This window comes from Chaetura pelagica, unplaced genomic scaffold (genome assembly GCF_000747805.2).
Source record: "Chaetura pelagica isolate M959 unplaced genomic scaffold, ChaPel_1.0 scaffold207, whole genome shotgun sequence".
NCBI classification, from domain to species: Eukaryota; Metazoa; Chordata; class Aves; order Apodiformes; family Apodidae; genus Chaetura; species Chaetura pelagica.
In genome coordinates this window covers 3,577,189-3,592,315 of record NW_009953929.1, presented here as the reverse complement: position 1 = coordinate 3,592,315, position 15,127 = coordinate 3,577,189, and the positions used below count along the sequence as shown (strand labels likewise).

The 15,127-nt window shown below is 37.2% G+C and overlaps 1 protein-coding gene across 4 annotated transcripts in view; it reads left to right on the top strand.

Moving 5' to 3' along the window:
• TRIP12 (thyroid hormone receptor interactor 12) overlaps positions 1–15,127 on the top strand; it is a 51,073-nt gene that overhangs the window by 12,121 nt on the left and 23,825 nt on the right. For 2 of the 4 annotated variants that reach the window (XM_010001632.1, XM_010001634.1), the window contains exons 4-19: positions 3,198–3,303; positions 4,570–4,706; positions 5,604–5,687; positions 7,037–7,132; positions 8,130–8,278; positions 8,598–8,633; positions 8,722–8,817; positions 9,233–9,325; positions 9,465–9,626; positions 11,251–11,319; positions 11,443–11,608; positions 12,307–12,424; positions 12,566–12,722; positions 13,116–13,188; positions 13,725–13,953; positions 14,660–14,778. In XM_010001632.1, coding sequence (XP_009999934.1) covers positions 3,198–3,303; positions 4,570–4,706; positions 5,604–5,687; positions 7,037–7,132; positions 8,130–8,278; positions 8,598–8,633; positions 8,722–8,817; positions 9,233–9,325; positions 9,465–9,626; positions 11,251–11,319; positions 11,443–11,608; positions 12,307–12,424; positions 12,566–12,722; positions 13,116–13,188; positions 13,725–13,953; positions 14,660–14,778 — 1,890 coding nt within the window. Of the gene's footprint in view, positions 1–3,197; positions 3,304–4,569; positions 4,707–5,603; positions 5,688–7,036; positions 7,133–8,129; positions 8,279–8,597; positions 8,634–8,721; positions 8,818–9,232; positions 9,326–9,464; positions 9,627–11,250; positions 11,320–11,442; positions 11,609–12,306; positions 12,425–12,565; positions 12,723–13,034; positions 13,189–13,724; positions 13,954–14,659; positions 14,779–15,127 lie in introns of all 4 variants that reach the window. The other 2 variants (XM_010001633.1, XM_010001635.1) reach the window with 2 other exon arrangements.

Sequence of the window (15,127 nt, the reverse complement as noted above, 5' to 3'; positions counted from 1 at the left end):
TTGAAAGCAGAAATAGAGCCAAATAACTTCTGGAGATGAATGTCAAACCTCTTCCTCTGAAATCCCTTGCCACTGTCTGTGGCAGTATGACTAGTGCTTTCCTTTGTCAGGCAATCGGAACATCTCATCCCATCTCTCTGAATGCTGGTTGAGCCCTTTTTAGCAGTGAGGCTTGGGGCTGTTAGCCTCCTGCAACTCCTATAGACACAGGGCTAATTCTTAGTCTGGATGCCATGCTGGCAGTGCCTTAATGGGGAGATCAAATTTTGACAATGCCAGTGAAGGGCAAGTTCAATCCTATGCTGAAGAATTTAGCAGTCCTGTGTCTTGTGGTACTGGGAAGATTCAAAGGACTGCAAAAGATGTGGGTGGTAAGATTGACTTAGGAAACCTTAAACAATGAACTTTAAGGGAAGAGAGTGGCATTGAACAGCAGGAAGGGAGTAAGCTCTGAGAAGTCTTCTGTCTCATCCTTTTTAGTCTTTGAAATTAATAGAGGGAGTTGGAAGTTTATGTGCCCTGGTAGATAAATGAGGACTTGGGAAATGTGACCTCTTTCTGCCCAAGTAGAACATTACTCCTGAGCAGCAGGAGAAGGTAAGTTGAGCTCTTCTGGGTGTTCAGGCTGTGATGTATTCTGCAGCTTATCCACCAGGAGATAACTGGGTAGCTCTTTACATTCTTCAAAACCTGCTTACTGAGGTAATTCAGTTCAAAGAGAGGGCTCAGCTAATTAATACCTCTTACAGAAAAGGACAACCCATTTTACGGTTTCATTTCCCTACTGCTTCACAGTGTCTGTGCTCATCTGACCCATGTTACGCAATCTCAGCTCACTAAGCTGCCAGAGTATCAACAGAACAACAGTGTCAGGTGTGCACTTTGTGCATCTTGGGGTTGGTTTGGGGACAGTAAGACATGAGTGACTGTATCACACTGTTTAACAACAGTAAGCTGTTAAGCACTGCTATTTGGCAAAACCTTTACCCTTAGCAGAAATCCTGTTTTGATTTGGGGTTGTATTGATAGACTGTTGCTAAACTGATAAGAAGTTACTGAATATTTAGGTCTGAAGATTACCTGAAAATGAGTACCTACAGATTTAAAGTAGAAGGTGTTATGCTGATATAAAGAATTACAATATATTTTACAGTTTTCCAGTGAACTCCACTGTAACAGGCTGATTAACTTACTCTTCAAAATGCAAGGCAAAAGTACATCTCACTTAGAGTTTCACCATGCTGTTATAGGTACTGAGTAGCCTACTTTTCCTTATGTGTAAGATAAACTCAGTGATAAACACGTTTTCTGTGGAGTAATACAGTGCTATACCTAATTGCAGTTAAAGCTTGCATTTTCTGTTGTAAAATATAAGCAGCTATGAGGGGAGTTTTGTATCTGTGTGCTTCTAGTACTTGAGAAAATTAGATAGCTATGGTATTGGAATCCTGTGGCAACTTTTTCAGGCTTTTTTTTGTCTTGTATCTCTACTTCATAACCTACTTCTCTCCCTGTCTTACTGTATGCGAGTAGAGTTGGAGTACTCATGTATTTCTGTTGTAGCAACTTCAACTTAATTTTTTATTTGAAAACATATGTAGTAAAAATGCTACTTTTTTAATATATGAGAAAATAACATATTTTGTTCTGTATATACAGACCATCTGAATATTCAAGTGGTTGGCCAGGTTCAGTGCCTGGTGGCTGTTAAGTACATGACTTTGTTTCCTTAAGGCTGCCAGTTTTCTTGGGTCAGTAAGCCAGGTGTGTAGTAAATACACAAATATCAGGTTAACTTTCATCTATATGGAACTTAACTGCCACAGCATTGTGTTCCTGGGTCAAAGATAACATAGTGTTTGAAAGGACAGACTAGGTCAAGAATAGCTTTTCTGAGCATTTTTTCTTTTCTGTTAAATATCCAGTCAGAATTTGTGTAGTTATCACTTTATTCCTCAATACTGCAACTCAGCATTCCAGGAATGTTTTGGAATTAAGGAAGTAGTCAGGAGTCGGTTTGATAGGTACTGTGCTCAGAAACATTGCACGTTTAAATGTTTTGTTTCGACTTTGTTGCCAGAAGAGGGAGCAGTGACATAACTTTGTCATCTTTTATCTGTTCTGGTAGGAGTATGTCTAAATTGAATGTTGTGGGGTTCTCTTATTTATTTTAGAGTGAAGGAGGTGGTTGGGACTGAAATGTTAAGCTAGGCCAGATAAGGATTTTTAATTTTTTACACTTTTTAATTATCAGCCTTCTGGTTTGGGAGCTATAATGGGATATTTCAGTCTAATAGTAATCTTGCTCCTCATCTGAAATGCAGTATTCCCTGGGTTTTGTGTGGTTAAGATTTACCTGGTTCTATGGTGGGCTGTGTCATGAGAACAATGGCTTCATAACCTAGAGCAAATTAATACCAGTTGGGTCAGTCTTCAGCTGTGCAAATACTTATACATTTAAAACTTGGGAACTCCTTCTCCAAAGCTGTGAAGATACACTTGATTATTTGCTTCAGGAAAGACCCTGTGACGGTGACAGGGGTTGAAGGGATGTAGCTGAACAGGAACACAAATAATACATATGACAGATCTCAACCCTGACAGTCCTGGGGAGGGAGTAGCATGGGTTTGATTTAAGACAGTTATTCTTAAGCCATACTATTATGAATAAAACTGCCTAAAGATAATGATTAATTTAGTGAAGAAGATTAAGTTCTATAGTACAGAGGCTGACTCAGAGGTGGGTGAAAACAGATGCAACCACCACTGCCCTCTTTGCCAATGTAATTTCTTTTTCTCTCTTTATCTAAAGCATCTTCTTCTGTTTTAAGTGTTTTGAGCAGCAGTTTGTGGAAATAATAAACTTGTATCCCATAATGTAATATATGTTTAGCATGAGAGAGGGTGACAAGCTCTTGTATGACTGTAGTGTGTAGTTTAGGAAAAGGTGTCTAGGTAACATCTTGGAGTTTCGTATTACTTAAAATAATGATTTAAAAGTAAGTATCTGAACCTTTTTTCACTGGTACATCAGTTCAGTGTTAGGTGACTAAAAGCTGATGTGCACTTATTTCGGGTCCTGTGTTAGAAGCTCTTCTTCTACATGTAAGTTTCCTGTACATGGAAGTTTACTTTCTTTGTAGAACTGCTCTCTATTTGAAGGCTGATTGACTCTCATTTTTTTCCATATTAAATAGGTCTAAGAAAATCTACAAAGAAGCGCAGTGAATCACCACCTGCTGAGCTCCCCAGTTTGCGGCGGAGCACACGGCAAAAGACCACGGGCTCCTGTGCTAGCACCAGGTAAGATTAAAATAATGGAACATAAATGCAGTGAGTTGATATTTTTCATTTTCATGCATGAAAACTCACCTTATCCATCTCCTTTTTTTTAATTTTTTTTTTTTTTTATTGTAGAAGTAGCTGGAGCTTTTCAGGCCTGCTAGTTTACTCTGTTCACCAGTGTCATGGATAGCACATAGAATTTGTCACCACCAGGCCTTCAAATCAGCCCCTGGCCTGTGCGGGTGAAAGGAGACAAACACCCAAAGCCAATAATATTACAAATTTAAGTAATTCTTTTGTTAGGGAGGTGTTGTTTAAAAATATATTAAACACTAAGAGAGAGTGCTGAACTGCTCTCCGTTGTGAATAATCAAATAGATGATTATTTTGAAAATAAATCTTCATGATAGCACACAGGAGTCTGTTTTAATTGTGTATATTACTGTGCTGACTCAGCTTGTCAGGAGCTGCACCTGAATAATACTGTAAATATCTAGTTACTTAATATACATTCTGATGCAGGGAAAAATTAGTTGTGAATTAATTATCTTAAACAGCTGGTAGGTTAAATGGGAGGGGAGAGTAAATGTGTCCTGTAGTGCAAAAAATTTTTGTAGTTGTTTATATTTTAAAGCTATACTTATGAAGCCTTAAACTTTTTTCTTATGCCTAAATTACATTTAGTAGTTCCAGCACAACTTCTCCCCAATTTAAACAAATTAAACAAAGCTGCTGACGTCTGATTCTGTCATTAAGTGTGCATTTGAATTTGTTTTACTTAGTAGGCATATAAATTTGTAGTGGCAATGACAGTAGTGTTTGAAAAAGCAAATTTAAAAAGGCTCGTGCCCTCAAACTTGTTCTGTCACTGAAAACCAAGTAGAACATTATAGTTTTCTGTGCTTTCAGTAGTTCAGAACTTCCTTTAGAGGTAGCTATTCCATCATCAAACTCTTCAAATGTATACAGTATTTGTAACTAAGTCACTTCAATCTTGCTCATTTTTATTATTATATTTTAGTAGACTACCTCATCTTGAGGTATATAATGTAATGATCTAGTTGTAATGCTTTAGTATAAACAAATCACTGCCATGGTATGGGGCAAGGAAGACAAAGAAGAGATGGATAATTTTGTGAAAACTGATTCTTATACAGAAGTGTTGTTTGTGCACCTGTGTGGTAGTGATCTATGTAAATGTTACATGATTCTGAGTAGTCTTATGTTAATACATCTCTTGTTCTCAGTTCATAAGGTCTGAAACTTTGTTTTTTGAATCTTTAGTCGGCGAGGCTCTGGCCTGGGCAAAAGAGGAGCAGCTGAAGCTCGCCGACAGGAGAAGATGGCTGATCCTGACAACAACCAGGATGGAGTTAACTCTTCAGCTGCGCGTACAGATGAGGCTCCCCAGGGAGCTGCAGGTAAGAAGAAGTTCCGACTGAGACATTTTTAGTACAGTTGCTGATATAAGATTCTTAATATTTCAAAATAACTAAATGGATTAAATTCTGGGGAGAAATTATTATATAAGGTGTTACAGCTGGTAAATAATTCTGGAAGGTTTTTGAGTGAGAGGGGCCCTTATTTTTTAATCTGATCTCTTGGATATCTGGTACATCGCAGTTATTCTTTTTTGTAGTCTCCAAACTATGTCCAGTAGAGTAGACTTTAGTCTCAGGCATCTGTCTTTTTTTAAAAGCTAGAACATCAGCAGATGCTATGTAAATGACTGTACAGCCAACAGAAGAGACATCAAACTCTGCAGAGAAGACGTGCATTTGAGTCTGAAAACTCCTTTGTAACTACTCATAAATATGCTACAAGTTTTCTGTTAAAATGGCAAGTGTGTCCGTACTGGAGGAATTTGTAATCAAGTTTATTTTTCTTGAATCCTGTTAAATAGTACTTGTTAATAAATTATGAGGTCAAATCAGTTGTGAGTTCAAATGAGCTTTCCAGCAATTATGCTGGATTGTAGGAAGTTTCTGTTGAAAACTAGCTTCATCAGTGCAAAAAGTAAAAATTAATAGAACCGAAGTGTAGCGTAACGCTCAGTTAAGGAAAACATATATAAATAAAGGAACCAGGTAATCTGTCTGAAAGGTAATTTCCTGATCTAGATGTATTTTAAACTTTTTTTTCATCAGCTTATGTTGATATAGCCTCTCTCTTCAGCTTTTGGAAAGCATTAGACTGGTTTATTTAACATTACAGTTGTACAGAAGTATGATGGTGGCAATGTTAAATTGTGGAATTGATGCAGATTTATGGCTTTAAAGGCTCTTTAACTTGCATTGACATGTATTTTATTTCTTTAGCTTCTAGTTCTGTTGCTGGGGCTGTAGGTATGACAACCTCTGGAGAAAGTGAGTCAGATGATTCTGAGATGGGAAGACTGCAAGGTATAAAAGTTGTTAGTAATGTACAATTTATTTTTTTCTTTGCAGCCTATAAGTAGCCATACCTACCCAAATTCTGTATTGTATGTAGTGGGAAGGCTGTATTTTGTTTCTCTGTCTGCGCATGTGTTGCTTTGCTTACTGTAGATCTGAAGTATGGAGTTACAAGCTTTAATTCACTAAAGATGCAGGAAGTTGGAAATAATGTCTAGAGGGAATGGTTTAGTGTCCTTAGTGTCCTTACTCATTTATATGGTATATAGTACAGTACTATTGATGATTTTTCAGGAGGAAGTGGGGGTAGAGAATCCTGTTAAGTGTGTAAGCTCAAATATGAAAATTAGATTTTGCAAGCATCTTTCTAGTTGACAGGTCAGGTTAGGCCTGTTGGAACTCTGCCTGCTTCTGGATAACCTTTTTTTTTTTTTTTTTTGGTGCTTGTCATTGATACCCATGTTGCTTTAAGCTTTGACCAAACAAAACTTAAGTGTTCTTAAAATGCTTGCTTTTGTGCTTGGGCTAAATGATTCAAGTCTCACAACCTGAGAATACAGAAACTCAGTTTGCATGTCCTGCAACTGTTTTAATGATTTTGCCACTCCATTGCCAGTTCTGAGATCATGATCTCCCTTGCATATGACCAGTTTTGGTTAATCTGGATATTTAATGTGGAAATGAATGCTGTGTCACTTGCTCATAGTCCTCAGTAAGCATAGGTATGCATTAGGAATATTGAGCTGACTTGGTTTTTACTATTCATTGTTCCTGTATTGATCAGTAGTAGTTATGCTTCCTACAGTAAAAATCAGAATCACCCACTTAGTCTAGCTTAAGTAAGACTACTGAAAAGTGCTCAAAAACAAAACCAAAAAAACCCCTACATCTGAAGTCCTTCCCTCTCATGCTTAAAAACAAATGAAGCTCTGACCCTTTTCTCAGTGTTATTTTTTCAGATTGATAGTGCAACTCAATTCCTGAAAATGGGAACATAAACTTAACCTATTTTGTGTGGACTTGAAATTGCAGTCTGGTGTATCTAATATTCTAGATCTAGACTTAGTTAGTAGACCAGATTTCTTCTGTGAAATACGTAACTGTGGAAACTCAGTGGGTGACTTCTTAAAGGGCCTAAATGCTCTGATGCATACAAAAATAAGTAAATTATTCCCTAAAGATCATCCTTCTGTTTTTTTTGGGTTTTTTTGGAAATCAAGGTAGCTGCAGTGACCTAATACTTCTTACTTAAAGTATCGAAATTCTAATAGTCTTAAATTATAGCATCATGGAATTTAAGCTTTTAAAAATAAATGTAGAAGCTTTGACAATGGCTGTTATCCTCTGTTTGCTTTTAGCTCTATTAGAGGCTAGGGGTCTTCCTCCTCACCTGTTTGGCCCTCTTGGTCCTCGGATGTCGCAGCTCTTCCACAGGACAATTGGAAGTGGAGCTAGTAAGCAAAGTTTGTCTAATTTGACTTAATTCTTTCCACTTCCAGAGTAGTAGAATTCAGCCACTAGTAAATTCTAATATTTGTGTTAGCTTCATAGTTTAATACAATATTTTACATGTTGGAGATTTGTATGTCATGATAGCGCTAGACCATTGGTCAATAATACTAATTTGCTTGCTGTCCTATAAGGAAGATAAACTTTGTTCTGGCCATATTTCTTGTCTTCTTTTTCTTTGGGGCATCTTAATGTTCCCTTCTAGGTGGGGAAGGGAGGGTTCTTGCCTTTTCACCCCTTCCTTATCTTTTTCTTTTGCATGATGGGCTGCTTAACAAAAGGCCTCTCCAACCCTGTTGGGTTTTTTGCTAGCTTTAAACAAGTGCTTAAGCTAGCTTTAAAACTAGTAGTAGTTGTCAGTTCTAAGGTGTGTTGTTTATAGTTTAAAAATTGTCTTGGGTTTCAGTTAAAACTAATTGTCTTCAGGAAGTGTGTCAGTGAGAGCATGGTTCTTAGTCTTGAGCCACAATGTCTGCATTATGCAGCCATATAAGATGTGTACCTTCTAGCCCAAGTCTGTTTGGCTTCCCAGGAGAGACAAAGGCAGCCTGTTATACTGCCTGCCAAGAAGAGGATGGGGTTCCATGGAGACTCCATGTGCTGTTTTATTAAGGGGCTTTGTTGTTAAGTCCTTTACTTTCTAAAGGTGGAGTGGTGTGGGTTTTGACACCTCTTGTAGGTTGGCAAGAGGACTGTGGTGAGCAGTGTGGTGGACACCCTGTGCTGACCAGTCTGCACTGGAAAGACAGCCAAGAGTGAGACTTTGCCTCCCTTTCCTATCCCCCCCCTTTTTATGACAGGGAAAGGAAATGAAACTACAAATACAGAGGAAAAGAAATTATCTTTGGTCTTCCAATCTGGCAGAAGTATAGCATAACATTTCTCTTGAACACTTACGTCTTCTAATATGTTCTTTCCTAATATTTTTTCCTGGATATCTAGGTTCCAAAGCCCAACAGCTTTTACAAGGTCTCCAAGCCACTGATGAAAGTCAGCAACTACAGGCAGTGATTGAGATGTGCCAGCTGTTGGTCATGGGAAATGAAGAAACATTAGGAGGATTTCCAGTCAAGAGTGTTGTACCAGCTTTGGTAAAGATTAAATCTCATATTTCTGTTGGAGGATGCAATATTTCACTCAATATTTTTCTTAAATGAAATATTCTTAATTATATATATACACACACACGTGTGTGTCAATCCATGTATCTTACTGTTTGGTTTTGAGGACGTGTTTTCATAAATGAATAGTCCTATTAACTCTTTAATAGCTCAAGTATAAGTAGTGGCTCTTCTGAAATTTCTACCAAAATTCAAAGTACTGAGTCAAAAGCTACAATACTGATTTGTGCACTTACTTAGATTTCTAAATACTTACTAAACTAACAATACTTCTTTTTTTAAAACACAGATAACTCTGCTGCAGATGGAGCACAACTTTGATATTGTAAGTGATTTGTAATGTTTGAAAAATTTTTTAAATAGAAAAATGTATAATCGCAACTTAAAAAAAAATAAACCTGTATGTTTAATAGATGAACCATGCGTGTCGGGCCTTAACGTATATGATGGAAGCACTTCCCAGATCGTCTGCAGTAGTGGTGGATGCAATTCCTGTCTTCTTGGAAAAGGTAAAATGAAATCGAAACAGTGTTAAACAGAGAGGATTTTTATTTTTGTTTTAACTTTATGATATAACTCTAAGATCATGACTTTTTTTTCATAGCTTAAAAGATAATGCTCAATGTGTGAGAAGCTTTTTAAAACAGGTTTATTCTTTGTTCACATCCTTACTGAAAAGCAGTGTCTGATTCACTGAGAACTTTTTCTCTGATTAGTGTTACAAAGATACCGTGTAATTACATAAACTGGTAAGTCGGAGTAGGTAATATAGCTGATCTAGCCTTAAATCGGCTATCTTGCTTACAGTGCAGCTACTGTAGCATACATGTCTTAGTACAGGCTAACTGTCCAAGTGTTAATAAATACTATTACTTTTACAAACTGGTTGAGAAATTAATCTACAAGCTTTCTTTTTTCTTGTAGCTGCAAGTTATTCAGTGCATTGATGTGGCAGAGCAGGCACTTACAGCTCTGGAGATGTTATCACGCAGGCATAGTAAAGCCATTCTGCAGGCAGTAAGTAAAAAAGAAAGCTCCCTTTTTTTTTAACCTGTGCCAGTTCTACATCTTGGTCATCTTCTGAGAAGATGAAATAAGAAAACAAGCTTCTGTGACATAAGCAGTACTGAGAATGAAAATGTTTATTTTATTATAGGGTGGGTTGGCAGACTGTTTACTCTATCTGGAATTCTTCAGTATAAATGCACAGAGGAATGCCCTAGCTATTGCTGCCAACTGCTGCCAGAGTATAACACCTGATGAGTTTCACTTTGTGGCAGACTCTTTGCCACTGCTTACACAAAGGTTAACCCATCAGGTAAGAAACTGTTATAAAGTGGAAGACTTTAATTTTAGCCTGAAAGTATTATAAAGTTGCCTTCAGATATCTTGTTCTTTACTGTTTACCTTTTAAATGTCGTAATAGCCGTAACGTTTCTGTACTGTCACGTTGTTGTATTCTAATGTGTGTGGACTTTTTTTGTGAACATGCTGTAAGGATTCATGACACCGTTATTAATTTTGTAAAATTAGTTACGTAAGGTACTTTAACTTACAGTGTGAATAATAGCAACTTTGTAGTCCTTACTAGTTGCTCATCAGTAAGAGGAAAACCAGTAGCATTATTGTTCTTTTTTTAACAAAGGAGTTCCAAGTTTCCCTCCCACTTCAAACTCACTCAAGAAGTTCAGCATAAATTTTTGTGGGTGTTTTTCTGATTTTGTTTTTTTTTCCCCCCACCTGACTTTGGGAGGGCTTATGGCTTAAAAAAAAAAGTTCTTACTCTTATACAATAGTTTGAAGTGATGAATCCTAAATAATGGGACTACTAAGATCTGCCTATCCTGCTCTGTCCATAAATGAGTACTCATGATCTCTGTTGCACCAAGAGATTTGGATATACTGCTTGGCTGGCAGATCCAGGTTAAAAAGGGGAAAAGGGATACATTATTTTGTTCCTTAATAAATACAACTAAATTGAAGCTTCCAGGTAATGTTCTTTTGTGTTCTTGTGCTATTCTTAACTTTGCCAATATCTTCTTGCTGAGAGACTACTTGAATCTTTGAGACAGCTTCACTGAAGTCAAATGTCAGCTTTAGATGGTGCTTTGGAAACATAAAAGCACCATTCTCAGCAGTAGTAGGGACAAGTACTGACTCCTGCTCTCTGAAGAAAAGCTACAGCCCACAAAAGTAAGATTTCAGTAAACTTTGAAGTGGAATTTTTCTGGCAAAAAAAAATCTTGAGTTAGGTAATCATAGCCCTAATTCCCTACTTAAGCAAGGTCAGCTAGAACACATTGGCCAGAACCATGTGCAGCTGTTTTGTGTAGGATTTTTGTTTTGTTTTTAACTTCAAAAAAACAAACCTCAGAACTGCAAATATGGAGACTTAGCTTCTCCTGCAACCTCTTCCAATGTTCAGTCACCCTTACAGTAGAAGTGTATTTTTATGCTCAGATGAACTTTCTGAGTATTTCAATGAACTTCTAATTAGAGCTGTTTTTAGAGCTATCTTTTGTTTGGTATCTTTGGATTTACTCTTTTGGCTGCAGGGTATGATATAAAAAATCAGGCTTCATGCATTCTGTAGAACAGCTTTGACTCCTGCTTCTTCTATAGCTCTTGTTGTTTAGGCTTTGTAGCTCTATTTTCTTTGGTTCCTTGTTGTACAATTCCAAAATTATACTATAGACCTTTTGGTTAATAATCTCTAAAGGCCCCTAAAGGTATTTGTGTTGCAACTGTGTTTCCCAGGGAATATGCCATATCAAGAGGTCAGTTTGGACTGTATAAATGAATTTAAAATTCACGTTCTGTAAAATGTGATTTGACTGGCCTTTTTGGAGAAGTGTTACAACTGCCGTAAAATGACAAGATAATCTAGCGCAAATTAAAATATTTTAATTCAGTCTATTTTTATTTTATTTTTTTAATAATAGGACAAAAAGTCTGTTGAAAGCACTTGCCTCTGTTTTGCACGGCTAGTGGACAACTTCCAGCATGAGGAGGTAAGGGTGTCTTTTTTTGGAGCATGCATTTTTTTCCCCCCTTCTTCCCTCCCTCATTTTCTTCTAAGATTTTACCTTTCAAAGCCAGACTAACATTTTTAACTTTGCTTTTCCATCCCAAAGAACTTACTCCAGCAGGTTGCTTCCAAGGATTTGTTAACAAATATCCAGCAACTCTTGGTAGTGACGCCTCCTATCCTGAGCTCAGGAATGTTCATCATGGTGGTGCGCATGTTTTCCTTAATGTGCTCCAACTGTCCTACGCTTGCGGTCCAGCTTATGAAGCAAAGTGAGTTCTTTCTCCTTCGTGTTCTGGGGAAACCTCTTTCAGTTAATGCCTGTAGTAAACACATGACTTTGTGAACTTGATTATACAAATAATGTGTTCTTACTTTTCCCTCTCCTACTGTGCTTCCCCTGGGATTACAAAGTTTAGTTCATCTTGTTGAAAGCTTTTTTTCCTGAGGGGTTTTTCTCCCCTTTCCTGTCTCTAGCTGTTGTCACTGGAGTACTCGCCTAATTTTAAGTCTGTATTTAGCTGCACAAGTTTATCTCACTTCAACACAACTGGAATAATCCTTTCCATAGTCTTTACCAGGTGGAAGAAAACATGTGATGGAAGGGCTTTTTCTAAGGGAAGACTGTAAGAAAAATAACCACTCTGTAGCTGTCTTAGTTTTCACTTGTTTTCTGCTTTTCATCTCTTAAATTTTGACTTTTGACTTCAACTGCCTTGTACATTCCCCTGAAGAAAATTCCATGAGTGATGTTTTCTCCCCTAGTTGTCCTGTCAAGGAAAAATTCCAAAACTCAAAAAATCCGCAAACCTGAGACTTGATAAACATGTTTCTTAAAATGTTCAAAGAAGTGACTTTTGTCTTGCTGTCTGTTTTATTAGAGCAGTGACTGTTTCTTTTGCATAGTGTCTAACACAAAATGGAATCCATGATCTGATATGCACAATCTCATAAATAATAATTTGTATAGATATTGCAGAAACGCTTCACTTCCTCCTTTGTGGAGCCTCAAATGGGAATTGTCAAGAACAAATTGACCTTGTTCCACGAAGTCCTCAAGAACTTTATGAGCTTACTTCTCTTATCTGGTAAGTTAGTCAGCCCTAGGTTTTGGGTCTGGTTGGTATGTTAAAATCCATAATCTCAGTAAAACAATAGCAAACAGTTTTCAGCTTAGATGGACCTTATTGTGTACTTCTAGTAAAATGCTGTTTTAATGTTCTTTACAGTGAATTGATGCCTTGCCTGCCAAAAGAGGGAATCTTTGCTGTTGATACTATGCTAAAGAAAGGAAATGCGCAAAATACAGATGGTGCAATATGGCAATGGCGAGATGACAGGGGTCTCTGGCATCCCTATAACAGGATTGATAGTCGAATAATAGAGGTAGTAATCACACACACATGTGTGGTGATGTTTTTTTTAAGTATATCTGTGGTTTTCTAGGGAATTGAGTTCTTTCTTTATGGTTTTGAAAATATCAGCCTTGTTCTTTGAGTAAGAAACATGAGTTTCCTCAGTCCTCCTGCTGTAATATTACACCATGTTGGTATTCAGTAATGGGTGAATTGCTTAATTACTCTTCTTACTGTATTTCTGTCAGTCATTGTTTTTCTGACTGTTGTCCCTCTCATCAGCTTTCATGTAGTTTCCTATTTGTTAGGGATTTCTTAACTCTAAACCCTTTCTTGTTTTTAGGCAGCTCATCAGGTTGGTGAGGATGAGATAAGCCTGTCTACGCTTGGGCGTGTCTATACTATTGATTTTAACTCTATGCAGCAAATAAATGAGGATACTGGAACAGCACGTGCCATTCAGCGAAAACCAAACCCTTTAGCCAATACAAACACTAGTAAGTACAGCTTAGGAGACACCTGGTGTCTGTCTGTGGCTAACTTAAGCTGGGTTATACAACAGTCTGCTACTCAGCTAATACATTTCTTGTGGTTTATGTGGAACATCGAACTATTCTGATTTATGTGACTGAAGACAGCATTACAACAAAATTTACACTGCTGAATGTATTCTTTTTAACATGTGAACTCTTTTCTTGGGAACTGAAAATGCATTAAATTGAGAGGGGAGCTAGAGGTGTTCCTGGTTTAGAATTTTCTGAAACAATTTTGTTCATACAGCTCTTACTCAACAAAGGCTGTGTGACAACTTTTTGCTGGCTTATGGAAATATGTAAGAAAACTGAAGAAAAAAAAATAACCCCTTGAAAGAGGGGAATTTGTACATACTTTCTTGCCATAGGTTTGACTTCTGGTTCTTAAGTTACACCTTTCAATTTAAGAGCTAAACTAATTCAGCATTAGAAAAAGAAAGTAATTATCAAAGCAAAGATGCAAAAACCTATACAGTTATTTGTTGCACAATTTCTCATAGGTGGACATTCAGAACTGAAGAAGGATGATGCTCGAGCACAACTAATGAAAGAGGACCCAGAACTGGCAAAATCCTTTATCAAAACATTGTTTGGTGTTCTTTATGAAGTGTATAGTTCTTCAGCTGGACCTGCTGTTAGACACAAGTGCCTTAGAGCAATTCTTAGGATAATTTATTTTGCTGACGCTGAACTTCTAAAGGATGTGTTGAAAAACCATGCTGTTTCAAGGTGGGTTTGTTGACCACTGCAAATGAAAATTTTGAGCCTACAACTCAAACTTGTGATTGTGTTTTTCAATGAATTTATTTCAGGGGAAAATTGTACTTTCAAATTCTTAAATGTTTTTTTTCTAAAAGCTGAGGCTGCCAGTTCTTCAGGATTTTTTTGCATCTTAGGTTTTGCAGTAGGTGCCAACTCTAAGCAACTTAGGTTGCCTATGTGGCTATGTGTACTAGCAATGACTAGTATTGCCATTTACTGTTCTCTTGATGTCTTGATGTTTACCTATAAACTCTTCTGAGGGTAAGATGACTTTGGAGGTAATAACAGGGTGAATAAGACTCTCATGGCGTTCAGCTGCTAAGTTCTATTAATGAAACCTCTCCTACATGAAATACCATGAGGTAGGAATCTAGTTAAAATAATGCAGTTAAAAAATAAAGTGACCAGTTTTTCAAAAACAGCACAAAGTTTCACACCACCATGTTCTTTAAAGGAAGAAAACTCTCCTTTATGTCATGTGTTAAAACTTGGTAAAAATGATTTAGGCAGTAAGAAGCCTTTTTCAGTCCTGTAGCTTTTACAAAAAGTACAATTAGATTTGCTTGCTTTTAGTCCTCCAGTACTATATGTGCAAGATGAACTGTCTTGATTTTTTTATGTAAAGAAAAAAATTGAAAAGACAAACCTAATTCTAATAAATTATCTGTTTTAGTCATATTGCCTCCATGCTGTCAAGTCAAGACCTTAAGATAGTAGTTGGAGCCCTGCAGATGGCAGAGATTTTAATGCAAAAGTTACCTGACATTTTTAGTGTTTACTTCAGGAGAGAAGGTAAATCTTGCTTTTTTTTCTTCGTCTGCACCTTCTTACTTAGTATTATAAAAGTGCATGGGTGTGGCAAATCCATATCCTTTATCCCATACTCCATCCCTTCCAAGCTGTAAGAAGTTAATATTAGTTCTTAAGTAAAGAAGGCAAATTCATGCAAGCTGTTGTCATATGACTGGGGAGGAGCTGACCAAGACTCAGAGGAGACAAGCTTGTTTTTTCTGAACCTGAAACAAGCTTGTATAAGCTTACTAGATACTAGTGAACTTGCGGTGAGGCTGAGGGTGGCTTTTTGAAGTTACATGGGTAATCTTACTGGAAAAAAACTGATTAATCTTGGGCAGCAACTCTG